The sequence below is a fragment of the Chelmon rostratus genome, chromosome 21 (genome assembly GCF_017976325.1).
Source record: "Chelmon rostratus isolate fCheRos1 chromosome 21, fCheRos1.pri, whole genome shotgun sequence".
Taxonomy (NCBI): Eukaryota; Metazoa; Chordata; class Actinopteri; order Chaetodontiformes; family Chaetodontidae; genus Chelmon; species Chelmon rostratus.
Window position 1 is genome coordinate 2577197 of NC_055678.1, and position 14719 is coordinate 2591915.

The following is a 14719-nucleotide window of genomic DNA, read 5'->3' on the forward strand; positions in this document are numbered from 1 at the left end:
CAGTGCTTACAGACGGGATCATTCTGCATTACTACTGTACTACCAAAAGAGATCAGGTCAGCATGATAGAGAACAGGCGTTTCAGCATCTCTCATATCCAAGTTCATTAAATTCACTAAAGCTGTGAAACAAAATGCTTTCTGACTGTGCACGATGGCAAAAGGATCCATGTCAGGTTATTCAATATTAAAGATAAAGTCAAACAAGTTAAAGAAACACTTTTTACTTTTATACTTGTTGTTCCAGTGCGCTGCACACTGTGCTTGCTGCAGACTTTTCTAGTTGATATGTTCAAGGACGCACCAGCATCATAGAAAACACCAAATTCAAAGTACTACACAGCATTCACAAAAATGACCCTAAAACGCAGATTCAAGGCATAACCAGGGTATTTTGATAGTTGTTCTTGAACCATTTGGAGTACATGCATGGTTTTGGTCTCTTTGACTCACCTTGAACTTTTATCCCAGCAGAAAGTACTGTAAGAGCTACAGGCACTGAGTAACAGAAGTCTGAACACACTGAAGCAGAGGAGTTTTTTTCCACCTGATTTTTTTTTTTAAATAGATGCTTGCAGTTGACTTTATCTGGGCCTCATTAGCTAGAAAACACACAGCACGAAGCCGTAGCCTAGTCCAAGTTCAAGAAAAACTATACCACAGAAACTGAATATTTTCATGTTTTCTCTTATTGTATATCTCCAAAAAAGGCAATTTGCTATGTATTTATTTACATACCTTCTATATTTATATTCATGAATTCTAAATGCATATCTATTTAAGGTATCTATATCTATATTTTGGCTACATATATTTACATTTACCATAATTGTAATAAATTTGAGGTGATTGGAACTGTAGTAACCCACTGAAGTAGCATGTCAGCCTGTTCAGAATTTGGCTATTTGAATTGTCAGTCATCTGCAAACTCAGTTGCGATTGGCTCGATCCTCATATATCCTTCCGCTCAGATTTTAATTGGCTTTTCCGGTTACTAAGCTTCATGTGGCAGTTCATGATTGGTCAGTGAGGTGTCATTTGAAACTGGACGCTCCACTGACTAACTGGAGACAAAATGGTGTCCTTAAACATTTCTGGAACTTAGAAAGGGAAAAGACAGAAAATGAGCAGAAGAAGAGCACATCAGCAGCTAAATTGAAAGGAGGAAATACCTTTCTGTGGATTATTATCTTGTTTTGGACTAAAACTTTTTACTGCAGTGGATTTTCTGGACCTTTGTGGATGTTTCCTGGCCGTTTTTGTCCGAGTGTCACCAATGAGTGTTATCAATCTGTGGATCACTGAGAGACGTAATCGGTGAGCTGTCTCAATGTTGCGTCAATCTTAAAGTACATTGTCTACTCTTGCCGTTTGTTGATTTTCAAAAAATTTCCAAATGTAACTTTTCACCTCTTTGAGCAACAGAAATTAAACTTCCGCCACCACCATTGTTTTTGGGTTGCAGCAGAAATCTCAGTGATCACTTGGGCAACAGGTCAAAACACCTGAATGACAGTTCATTCATCAGGACATTGTTCCAAATCACCAAAATGTCTCCAAACGACATGATGACAAAAGTCCCAAAATGTTCATGCTTAACACAACTGCAAAACATTCACTGTAAACCAATATGACTTGTTTTATATCATGTTTTTTTTTTTTTTTTTTTTTTTAAATAAAAATACCTGATTAAGTTAAAATGAATATTGAGTACATGGTTAAAAGAAGACAACATTAACTGGGGACTGGATTTGAACCTCTGTCTCTAATGTTAGAATTTTCAGTTTCTGCCCACCTTTAAAATGTCACACTACTTCCTGCTTTGCTAATGTCATTTGTCATTCATGTGAAATGTCATGAAATATGCGCTCTGAGCCAATGACAGATGCTTTTCAGTGAAGGACAATATCCAGGATGTCTTTTATGTGCTTCCTTGAACTGTCCATAAAGTATGTGTGTCTTTATTTGAACAACTGCATCAGATAGGATACACTTGTCTCCACTCCGTGGAGCTTTGTCTTTTCGTTCGATCTGGCACCTGCTGAGTAGCAGTCAGGGCTGAATAGGAGCGGAGTCTGGGGGACATAACCAGGTGTTTGAACAGGTGGCAGGCAGACAGGGGACATGTGGCTTGTGGCGGTTACCTGCTCTTTAATGTCCTCACCCCCTTCTGGTCCCACCTCACCCCTCTCCTCCCTGACAGCTCTGTAGTGAAGGCTCCAGCACAGTTCCATTAAACTTTAATCAAAGCCTGCTCCGCCATCTTAGCATCGCATTACGGACTTAACTGTTTATTCAGTCGTCTCCTTGACCCCCACTGTCTTAACCAGTGTAAGGTCGCTGCCGCTACACGCTCTCTCACACCACCCTCTGTTATTGTCAGGCAGCAGGAGACATCTTCAAAGAAACAGCTCGGATCTACATCTGCAGACGGACTCTCAGAACTCAGTGTGGGACGACCGCAGGGTGACATGAGCAGATTGACACGGTGACACACAGGGGAACTAACACAGTGTCTCTTACTGTTACAGTAAACACAGCAAGGACTGAAAGGGGATGAGAGCAGGCAGGTGGCGTGCATTAAACTTTAAACTTAAATGGGTGGTCAGAGGAGTAAATGGAAGAGCCATCTAAAGATGTATATATATGCTGTACTTGAGACTGCATTAAAAATGTTTGTGATATTTAGAAAGATTTCACAGACTGAATAAGTTATAAAGCTTTGTAAGGACTTTCATCACACACTTCAAATAAGTAAGCCGCATTAAATCTCAGTCTTTTTACACAGAGGAACTAGAAAGAAGCTAACAGCCGTGACAAGTTATGGCCTTATAAAGTAGTTATGGCTGCTAGCAAACAAATGTTTGTAGCAGACACATCATGTTTGTGTCCATCTGATTACTTTAAATCAAGTATCCAATCTTCTTTTAGCTCTGGTTTGGTCTCCACCAGCTCCTGAGAGAGATATTCAGCTGCTATGTTCACCAGTTGATGTCTAACTGTGCCTGTCTGCTGCGTGGCGCTGGGCAGAGAGTGTACAGTAGATCAGATCTTATTATATACACCGATATGGAAATATAGGCCTCAGTGTAAAAATGACAAATCACAGGTAAACATTATTAATTTTTGTCCTTTTCGTGCTTCAGGTTTTGTGTGGAACAAACAAGACAGGACATGTTAATTAATGAGCTTTAAAGGTTCTGGTGAGAAGAACAGAGTGGCTTCCAAATTTTCAGTAAAGGCTAAACAAAGCTAAGCTAACCAGCTAGAAAAATTAGCTGAAAGCTTGAAGCTCAGTTTTGATTTATTTGTTTGCACTTGAGAACTTGTGCCATAAGAATGTAAAACAATGTCTGGAATTTTAAGTAGAAGTTTTGTGTGTTTGTGTGTGTTTGATGATCTCTGTATTAGCTTCAATAACCGATAAAGTTTATATATATAAAACTTGAATGCCTGATTTTGATGTTATGCTTGTTAGACAGTCGTCACCAGTTTCTGGTGTAAACCAGCCTTAATCGTGGTTGCACCTTATTTTTTAAATCAGGAGTTAATGTTGAGTTATTAACCCAGAACAAATTACTGCTGCAGGAAAAATCACATTGACAGAGTAGCTCTCTTTACCCGAGAGTGCGAATTAAAAACGATATACACGTCAGCAACAGCCCGCTCATTCAAAACTTAAAATCAGGTTGAAAGATCTCTTATTTTTGAAACAGTAAATTTGAGTCCTGTCGCAGCAAATGGAAATGTACTAGATGACGTCTCATGCATGAGAGTGTGTGTGTGTTTGTGCAGACCATCAGGCTAATCTGTGGTTTGTTTAGCCAGAGCTGAGGCCATGTTAGCGATGTAGCGGTGGGCTGTTTGAAGAGCAGGGTCTTCACTCCTGCAGCTTAAACAGCAAGCTTTCATTTAAGGCTCCATCGAGTTGCATTTCATGAAAAATAAACACTCTGCGCAGCAGCTGTGGTTTCTGTGCCTGCGAGCCCGCCGTGGGGACGGATTGGCTGCGCTCAGCTGGTTGAGTCGTCTCTTGGACATTCAGCATCGTTCCGATAGCAGCCACTTCAAATTAAAACGCTTGATTCTTCCGATTTGCTGCTTCCAGAGGGGATGTCATGGTCGGGTCAATAAAGGAGATTGAAGCAAACTTTAAAGGATTAAAATGGCTTTCCTTGATTTTTTTCCCCCTTCTGTGTACCAACCAATCATCTAACTACTGAATAAATCAGGAAACAAACTGTTATTCTTTTCTTCTTTTCTCGTAACAATTTAAAAAACATGTTGTCACATTACTACCATGTATGGAAAAGAGAAAATACCCAATACCTACTTTGTTTTGTCAAATTCTTCTGAAGAAAAATAAATACACTGTCATCTTATCTGATTTACATGGACAAACAATACCGACGACACATCATAATAGAAAAAACATACATGAGTTCATTTCAGGCCCTTTGAGAGAGCTCCAGGGCGGACTGGCAGCTGTCCACAGTCGAAGCTGGAGCGCAGTGTGCGTCCCTGGGGTCAGGAGTGCTCAGGGACCGTGGGATGATGGGTGTTTTGGATTAAGAGGAGGGGGCACAGGGTCATGAGGGCTTTCTGGCCCTGTGAAGTGACAAGCGGGTGGAGTCGCGCTGCAAGCGCTTGTGGTTCCCACTGTACAGAGAGGAGATGGAGGCGTTGGTGGGGGGGTGCTGTTGCGGCAGAGCGCGCCGAGGGTACAGCGGACCCCCCCTGAGCAGCACGACGTCCCGCACGGCACTGCGAAAGGGCTTGCTGACGAAACAGTAGAGGAAGAAGTTCACGGCCGTGTTGAGCATGGCCAGCATGTTGGACAGGTCGTAGGCCAGGTGGACGCGCCAGTCCCTGTGAACTGAGGACACGTACAGGTGGTAGATGACCACGACAGTCCTGGGAGCCCACAGCACGGAGAACGCGGAGGTGATGGCCAGCAGCATGGCCGTGGTCTTCCCAAGCCGCCGAGGGGGCGCTGACTTCCGCCCACGCTCCTCCTGGTGGCGCTGCTGCGTCTGCGTTACCCTCAGCGTGTGGATTATCAGAGAGTTCAGCACCAAGAAGATGCTGCAGGGCAGGAAGTAGATGATGGTGACATGAGTCCATATGAGGACGGTGTCCAGCGCTGTGGGCGGGTGGCTTTCCCTCCACATGTCCGACCACCAGAAGAATGGCATGCCTGATATGAACGACAACACCAGGACCACCGCGATGATCTTCCTGGCCCGGGCCGGGTAGCTGATCTGGCGGTGCAGGAGGGGGTGGCACAGCGCCACATAGCGGTCCACGGTGAGGGGTACGGTGGACCAGATAGCGGCGTGATTGGCGGCAAACTCGGCAGCGCTGACGGAGTGCAGCAGGAGCGCGGGGACGTCGCGGTGAAAAACTGCCGTCTCCAACAGGAAGCCGACGAAGATGATGAAGAGCTGGGACAGAATGTCTGAGCCTGTCACCGCCAACAGGTAGTAGTACAGAGTTTTCTTGGTGCGGGAGGCCAGTCTGGACAAAGCCACTGCTGTGAGGATGTTCACTGACGGGAAAAATAAAAGAGGAGGAAAATTAGATCAGATTGTCTGCTTTAACATGTTTAACTTCATGAAACAGTCTGAGGAATAAGAATCAGTGACACTGAAGGTTCTCGTCCAGAAGAACTTGTCTGTCCCTCTGTTTGAAGATTAGCAAAATAAAGTGCGGTTACTGCAATTTGTCTTGTGTTTTTAACTCTGTATAGACGTATATTTTCACATTTAAGAGCTGTTTTGACCGAAATTCTAATTTTAATGGGAATAAAAAACAGAAAATCCAGATTGTGGTTGGTTTGGCTGTAGTTGGTGTAGGTGGGACAGGTTAAATTACCCCACCTTTTAAAGGTTGTGGAAAATAAATTCTAGCAATATGAATCCCAAACCATTAAATTCATTTGTCTCCTTGCAGCACGTCTAACACAGTATTTCCTCTACACTGTATTTTCACTGTAGCTATTCGGATGACCAGTCTTTAGACCCCGTCACACATGCAGCTGTTGACTCTGGCTCTCAGGCCTTCAGATTTATTCCCCTTTGGGAACAGTCCCGTTATCTGGATGCTGTGGTGACACGTCTGCTTGTTTTGAACACCACCCTGTCTACATTCCTGCTGCATCAATACCAAACGACCACCATCGACTTGTAGACAAAGCACAGTAATGAGAACAGTGCCGAGGTGAACGCTGTCCATCAAAGTGGCAGCTGGCTAAAAACTCACAAACTCAAACAAACTGATTATCAGATGATTAGATTATTGGAGCCTGTGAAAAGAGCCAGCAGCATTAGGTCATGTGCTACGACAATGTGCCATCTCACTGGTCCGTCAGAGCACTGAAATGTACCTCAAACATACCAGTATTGATTTTTTCTGTGCCGTTCCCACTTCTGTTATAAATAGATATCAATGCAGCGATTCAAGCTGTGCTTAGTTTCCACTGACTGTGGTTCAGTGGAAATGCAACTAATACAATCAAGTAGTTCATCAGTTAATGTTCTGACCTTTTAACGTCAGTTCACCTGCAGTATCGTACAAGGCAAGGAAAAATCACAGTCGTGGAAATCCCAAAAACTTTGACATATTAAACCAAAACTAACTGCAAGAATAGAACCACTCAGAATTAGAGGCATTTCTTTTTTATCCCTGCGCACAGTTTTCACTGCATGACCTCAGGACAGCATACCTGGTACTCCCACACAGAGCAGAACGCTGTAGTAGATGACAGGGATGAAGCCCAGGACACATTTGGACTTCTGCAGCTCCTCGGGTTTCAGGCCAAGCTCCCGGTGGCCAGACGCCGTCACATTGGGCCAGTCGATCATGACCTTGGCGCTTCCCCTGGAAAATACATTTGAGAGAGAGAAATCTAGGACTCAGAGTCAGTGTTTTAATTTAGAAAGAAAGAAATAAAGGCAAAGCTGCTGGCTTGGTTAGACTGAAGACTGGAAAGGTTCTATAGACGGCATTCACTGCCACTAGATGTCGCACTAGCAGCAGCATCAAACAACACCAAAAGAAACGGGCGTGTTGGCGTGAAGCTAATTCAACGTGGTGGCCAAACTGTGTAATTACAACATCACCTGATCCGCACAGGCCCAAGAAGAGCCATACACTTACACTGTGAACGAAGCCGCTGCGACACCGTGGATTCATTTTTGTGAGTCTAGAAGAGCCGCGCAGTTACATCATTTTATCTGCATTTGAGTTGGCGGAGGGCTAAACCGGAGTTTAGCCTCTGGTAAACGTTCATCCAGGAAATTTCTTTACAGCGGAAAGCTGCTTTTTTAAGCTGCTTTTTTAGCTTCATGTGCCACTGAGCCCCACCTCCAGCACTGTAAGCAGGTCTAATTATACATCAGTGAGGAGGACTCACATGCACTAACATGCACATGCGGCCAGACCGGCAACCAAGACAAAGGGCAGAGACGCTCAGATGACAACACACACACACACACACACACAGAGGGAGCGTCACTTCATTCTCTGCTCAGGACGCCATGATGGCGCTCTTTCTTTGCTGCCATGTTGAAAATCCCACATATTGAACCTTTAAAGATAAGTCTGGTGATATTTTTCTTATTGTCATCAAATCCAGCGAAAAGACCAAAACCAACAATGAACTGATCCTAAAAAGTGGGCGTATTTTTGTGCCTGATAGATCTTCTTCCTCTGAGCCACAGAGCTCCATTAAAACACACCAGAGAGCCTCACTGACTGACATGTTCCTTCATCACCATGAACACACACACTGTAGTTTATTCTGACTCAGTCCCACACACACCGTCCTGCTGCCACAAACACTCACTACAGCACCAACTGTGGATTAATCCGCCGCTGAAAATAGTCCCAACAAATGCACCATTCAGTCCTGTTTGAGTAACATTTGCTAAAAACTAGCAGTTGTTTAAGGAAATTATTGATCCTTTTTAAAAAGTAAACTTTTTTATTTGTGTGGTGTTTTTAAAGATTTACCTCTTCAGTTCGAACAAATGGTCACATTGTTGATCTACTCTGTGATACTGCGATAGATTTAAGTTAAGGTTGAGGTAAAGTTGGGGTATAGCAGCTACAGCTTTGAAAACTTGAAGGCTTCGTCTGTAAAGCATCAGAAAAAAATGTAAAATATCCTTCACGGTTTCCTAAAACTCAAGCCGATGACATCTCATTTCTTGTTTCTTGTTAGACCCAAAGGTATTAAATTCAATTTAGGGAAAGACAAAAAGAAATTCTCACATTTGAGAAGCTGAGAGTGTTTCACATTTTTGCTTGGAAAATAATTCACACAATTAACTGATTATCACAACAGTAGCTTATTAATTCTTTGTTGATCAGTGACTTTTCCAGTGGCAGGAAAACGTCTTGGATACACCAGGTCTTTAAATGAGGTTTTGTTTACGTCCATGAAATAGAAATGAATTCATGATAACTTATTAATTTGGTTTATGTTGCTGTGGTGACAGAGACCTGGCTCCCATGACATATGTTTCAGTATATAAAGATGTATGCTTTAAATATATGCTGCTGTCAGTCATGATATGATGACATCAGGTACCAAAATGTCATTATTATACAGATGATAAACCGCTTTATGTTGCTGCATCCTGCTTTTTACTATGAGCGAGGAAACATCCCAGCTGGCTGCTGTTTTTCACAGATAAACTGTGGAAACAAGAAGTCAGTCAATCCACTGATTTTGGACTCAGTCAATTAAACTGCAGCTCCACAACAACAGATGGGCTGACTGCGATGACCCCGTCCACCTCCACCCTCCCCCGAGTCATTACCATCCCGTCTCCCCATTTAACCTTTTCACCTGGGAGCCATCCATCCTGTTTTTCTCCGTTTGTCTCTCTCCTGTCTGCTCTCCTAATTTACTTCACTCATGCATGAAGCCATATTTGTACTGCGTTATCTCTCAAGCTTTCAGTGACAAACCATTTGTAGATGCTTACCCAACATAAACATCATCATGGAGTCGCGATCACTCAATCGGTCAAACTGGCCTCGTGATGTGAGCGGGGCAATCGCTTCTGCTAACAGTTGGTCATATCTTGTTACTGCCCTTGTAAAGGCTATTTAAGTGCCAAAACCCTGCGTGCGTATTATCTGACTGGCACATTTTATGGCCTGTAGTAGGAATGTGATCATAAAATTGGGCGGCATCAAATATTTTAGTGCTTGGCTGCTTTCATTCACCTAAGCACTATAAACTAGCAGAAAAGGATGCATCGAAAAGCAATCATCAAGCTCAGAGATGTAATTCAGTGCGTACTGTAGTTGGGTTGACAGGGGAGGGGTCAGTACGATGCCTTTTTTAACACATACATTAATTAGTCAACAGACTGCTGCCTGAAACCTGTATTTTGTGATTGATGGAGAGTAAAGTGACATCAGGAAGGATGATGCATCGTGGTCGAAGTTAAGTCTTCCTTGTGGACCAGCACAGACAAGAAGAAAATGAACACTGAACATGAACGTGCACGACAGTTGGGCGACTTCCATCTGCTGACAAGCGTCATGTTATATCATCGGCAGCTACTCAACTGACCTTGTAGTGAGATTATTGTCTCCAGTGTTTTTGAAAAGGGAGGAAGTCAGATGTGTTGTTGACGTTTACGTTTAGTTTAGCATGAGGTCAGAGCAGAATATCAATCCTCTATAACTGCCCTGTCTCTGCATTAATCTGCAGAGCTGATATATTTGCCTCCGCTGTAAAACATGCTGTGATAAGAAGCCTTTATCGGCTGCATGCTGCCTGTGTTTTGGCACAAAGGCTTCAATCCATACATTCAATAACAGTTTTTTCTTTTACTCAAATGTATTTTGTATTGTTTCTTTATCAATGAAACCTTCTCGTCTCATATTTCACTCTGTTATGGAACAAAACCCCTCGTGCCGAGATGGAATGTCCTATTCAGTATTAATAGGCGTTCATCTCCCATAGGAGGATATACATTCATCACTGCAGTGGTCCTCCTCTACACTACGTGTTTTTAAATAAGCGCTGCACTCTTCAAATAATATGTAATGTGTTATAACTGCATAATGTGATAAAATGTCAAAATGGTCTTATAAGCAGTTTAAAAAGCAATAAAAGTAGTGAAAGTATTCTGAGTATTCCTAAAGCCCAAGAAGATGTCTTCAAAATGCTTGTTTTGGCTGAATAAAGCAGAAAAGCAGCAAATTTAAGGAGCAGGATTTACCGACCTCAACAATTGATCAATAATAATTAATAATAAATTGATCCTGCTTAGCTTTATCTTCCAGCACTTGTTATGTCATTAGCTGCTACAAGCATCATTACAGCAAGTACATAAGAGGAGCTGCAAGGATAAATGGAGAAATTGATACAAAAGTACAGTTTGAAGCGAACTAAAATTGACTATCACTGCATGCATCTACTGTGAAAGCGGCTTAAATGGCCTCTGCAGACCTGCAGGAGCGACAGGACCAAGTCTTTCAGACACCTGATCTGTTTCCTCAAGAGCCGCTTCCCAGGACCAGCAGTAAGAAAGATGATCATTATGAGAAGGTTGTGAGATAAAAACACAGCACAAGGGAACAGTAATTACACTGACCGATCAATATCCCCGCAGCCGCTTCTTTTACACCGAGGTCCTCTTTAATCCTGAAAGCAGCAAATTAAATCTAAAAGCTTAGAGAGTTCGCTGTCTCCTCTAATTGCTCTTCATCACAAATTTCCTGCGCTGACTTCACGTTCAGTCCCTCGGGTGCTACTAATTCTGCGTTCTCACTTCAGAGGTGTTTTATTAAACCCACTCCACAGTCTTCTTACTTTAATGTGACAACAGAATAGGCTGATCATACTGTGCCTGTCAAGTGTCAGCAGACAGAATCCCCCCGAGAAGAACATCAGATTCAACCAGGACGGCTGAGCGGCTGGTGGAGATCGGGCCGAGGCATGTTTCTCATTAAGACTCTGCTCTGGATGGTCTTCCCAGGGTTGGGAAGCTGCTGGAGGCTATAGGATGTGGCTCTGCAGGGGGTTCAGTGCCCAGGAAGCTGTACTGAACTTTATCTGCGCTCCACTGAGTCCTCTTAATTATTCATCAGGAGACGGAGCACCTGAAACAACAGCACTGGGCGATACAGGCTGCAGCCAGCGTAACAGAACAGCAAACATACTGCAGTTTCAGCTGAGTGTGAGGAGGATTCATCCTATGAGGAAAAGAAGGTTTCATCATGGAGAACAGGTTCTTGATACATCTCAATGCAGCTATCTTTCCCAGATGGAAAGTCGATGGCTGGCAGGCGACATCGTGCAGACTGTGAGCTGCGCTGCGGTTCATGTTCATTCATGAGGCCAAAATCCTGACAGTGGTCAGCGCTGTTAGGACGACAGATTCCAGAAGTGCACTTTGACAGATTTCTCTTTCTCGGAGGTGAAATAACAGGAAACACTTCAAGTAAATTCTGTAAACGTAAGTGAGACAGTCCAGACTCACTCCCTGCTCCCCTAAATAGTTTTTATAAAATGACTGTACCTTGCACCAACATCTGAAGTCAATGATATGGAACAGCGCTGATTGCACAAGAGACAGAAACATTTCATCCACATACAGCAGAGCACCTCAGACACGTCTCTGCCTCAACAGTGAATGGAGACAGTTTGCTTTGGCTTTGTTCGCCCTTGTATGGTCGGCCTCACCGTCTGCAGTCTTACCTTCACGTCCAGGTTTCACGGCGACTCTCCGCCTGGGTTACAGCCGGACCTCTGCTCTGCTGCTCCTACAGAGTCCCCGACATCGCCGCCGGACGCACGCTGAGGAGACGTGGTGGAGGAAGAGGAGGAGGAGAAGTGGAGTCCAGACAACCAGTACATCACTGCACCGAGTGAGCGGAGGGAGAGGGGAGAAATGAGGCAGAGGGGAGTGAAAATGTGAGGAGGGTGAGGGAGGGGAGAGAGGGGGAGGGATTGGGCTGTGGATGGAAGGAGGTGAATGAGGGAGGAAACAGATTAAAAGAATTAGAAAGAAAGGAGAGAGTGCAGAGAGAAATACAGGAAAAACTGATGGGAAACTATATGAAGTCTGACAGCGAATAAAAAGTGGACACGTGTCTGAGGCTGTGTTTCATCTCCATGTTCACCCTGGAAGAGAGACAAAATAAATATACACAAATATGTCCGTATGCACACTAAAGCTGAGTCCAAACCACTGATAGATAGGAGCTGTATGCACACAGAAAGTACTGAGTACACGGTGGTAGTGCAGCATTTTGTGTTGCACTTAGAAGGCAAGAGCCTCATGTTCTTCACTGCACTGCAGTAACAGGTAACGATGAAGCCGGTCAAAGGTGGAGACTGATTCAGTGTGACGTTCATTATGATTTGTCCTCAAAAGCAAAATGATTTCACCTGATCTGTTTCCACACTGCACACCAGCCTGCACACTGATAAACCGCTTCTGAGTGTGTGTTCACACGAAAAAACCATGCTAATAGCATAATGCAATGAGCACACAGTGGTGCTTTGAGTTAAATGCTAACATCAGGCTTGTTAGCATGCTAACATTTGCTAATTAGCAGTTAACACAAAGCCCAGCTGAGACTGATGGGAACGTCATTAGTTTTGCAGGTATTTGATCATAAATCAGTGTATTGGAAAATTGAACTTCTGTTATCGCAGTTCCTTCTGACAGGTGAGACAAATTTCATGGTAACTATAAAATAGTTGTTGAGGCGTTTCCCTCACATTGGTGCTAAAGGAAAATTTGAGGGGTCACCAAAGTCATAATGTGTCATCATCTGAATTTACTGCCAATCCATCCGGCACACGTTGTTCACTGGATAAGTGAAATCTTTGACCTGTAGGGGGCAGATTGACCGTCAGACCATGGATGGACTTCTGAGTCTGCTGCTGACTATTGCCCCCCATGCATTGCACAGAGAAAATAAAGGAGCTGCTCACAGCTGTAAAAAAAATTATATAATAATGTAAAATACACTGATGGTGTGGTGAGACAGAAAGAGATTTTGGAAAAAGAAGAATAAGTGTTAAATCTTTGGAAAAAACAGAGCCTGAAGGTTTATTGTTGATCTTGGATGAAGCAGCTAGCTGTTCTCACGTCAGCTGACAGCTCAGCAGAAAACAAGTTAGCAATCATTGTGATAGGAACTTTGATGTTGCTGCACAAAGGAGGCTGAAACTCCAGTCACACCCAGAAAAAATCAAACCGGTTTTCTGACGGTGGTGGAACAGTTCCAGCAAGATGTCAGAGAATAAAAAATGTTTTGTGTGACGTTTTGGAAGAAAAAATAGATTTACTGCAGTTTTAATGACGCACAGTTTGTAAAATGTTCCATTTTTCATCCAATATATTCAGTATTATGTGCAACATCTGATGCACAAAATACATTCAAGAAAAAGACTCCACCAAACTGGCTAATCAAAAAATGGTGCATAGAAGTGGAGTTGAGGTAGCTGAGTGAAGCCTGGTTGCTGAAACCTAGCAGCTAGCCTTCACTCAAAGCAGCCTTGCTCATAATTATGCGTAACTTTAAGCCTTCATATAATTTAAATAAGTGAATGAGATTTTTTTTTTTATCAGGCTGTGAATCTGCTGTAACATTTTAATATGGGGGTCTATGGGGACTGACTCACTTTTGGAGCCAGCCTCAGGTGGTCATAAAAGGAACTGCGTTTTTTTGGCATACAGAAGACTTATTTTATTTTCCTGGAGATGTACCCTAAACGTAACAACTACCTGTCTAACCCAAACCCAAACTTTAACCAAAGTCTTCACCCTAAAATGAAATGATTTACATTATCTAAACATCTCGTCCCCGTAAGGAAGGTCCCCGCAATGTGACTGTGTAAACAGATTTATGTCCCCACACAACGAGTAACACATGGCCACACACAGTGACACCAGGCAGGGACCGAAGAATAACGACACCCAGCAGCAGCAGCAGCTTCCTAATTTCATGTATTTATTCTTAACAGCAGTTGAAACTAACACAATTACAAGCGAGGAAATAAGATCAGTGGATCTGGGAGCAGAGTTGTTGTTTCGTACAAGATAAATGTGTCCTTAATTTAGCTAAACCTTTCGAGAAAGCACATCTCAAGACTGCATGATAGCGAAGCTCCAAAGCAAACAGAGCATTAGAGGAGCAGATTTGAAGAACTAATTCATCCGTCAGTTCAGCCTGTTGGCAAACTATCTGCGAACCTGAGGCCTACGTGAGCTTGCTCCGACTTCGTTTGGCTCCGTTCACCCTGCAGCTGCATGTCATTTCATGTGTTTATTTGACATACAGTGACTTTACACTGCAGCGGGGGTCACTCAAGCAAATAATGAACCTCGGCTCTCAGCAATCATGCACGGGAGGCAAGCGATAAACACGGGCAAATAAATGAGGACCAAGCTAAATTTGAGGGGTTGAGCCTAATGTTTTCTGCTTCATGAATGTGATGCAGTGGTTTATATTCATCACCATGGTCAACAGAAATCAAATCTTCCTTTTATGGACATGAATCACCTTGGCAAACCTGGAGCGTGTCACTGAGGCAGAACATTTACTTTAAAGTTCTGCCCTGCGGTGTAAGAAAAGCTCTCAAGCTTCCAGTTGGTGGGGATGCTAGGACCTGTTAGCATTAGCATCAAGTCTTAACACGGATCGCGTGCTGCCTGTAGCCATCCAAAGCACATTTCACA

At 43.3% G+C, this 14719-nt stretch overlaps 1 protein-coding gene across 1 annotated transcript; it reads right to left on the reverse strand.

Annotated features, from left to right (window-relative positions):
- Positions 1 to 4588: 4588 nt before the first annotated feature.
- Positions 4589 to 6865, reverse strand: gpr142 (G protein-coupled receptor 142). The gene is made up of 2 exons (XM_041963097.1): positions 6724 to 6865; positions 4589 to 5547 (listed from the first exon to the last, which is right to left on the reverse strand). The coding sequence occupies exons 1-2, from the start codon at positions 6860 to 6862 to the stop codon at positions 4589 to 4591; spliced, it is 1098 nt and encodes a 365-aa protein (XP_041819031.1). The 5' UTR covers positions 6863 to 6865.
- Positions 6866 to 14719: the final 7854 nt, after the last annotated feature.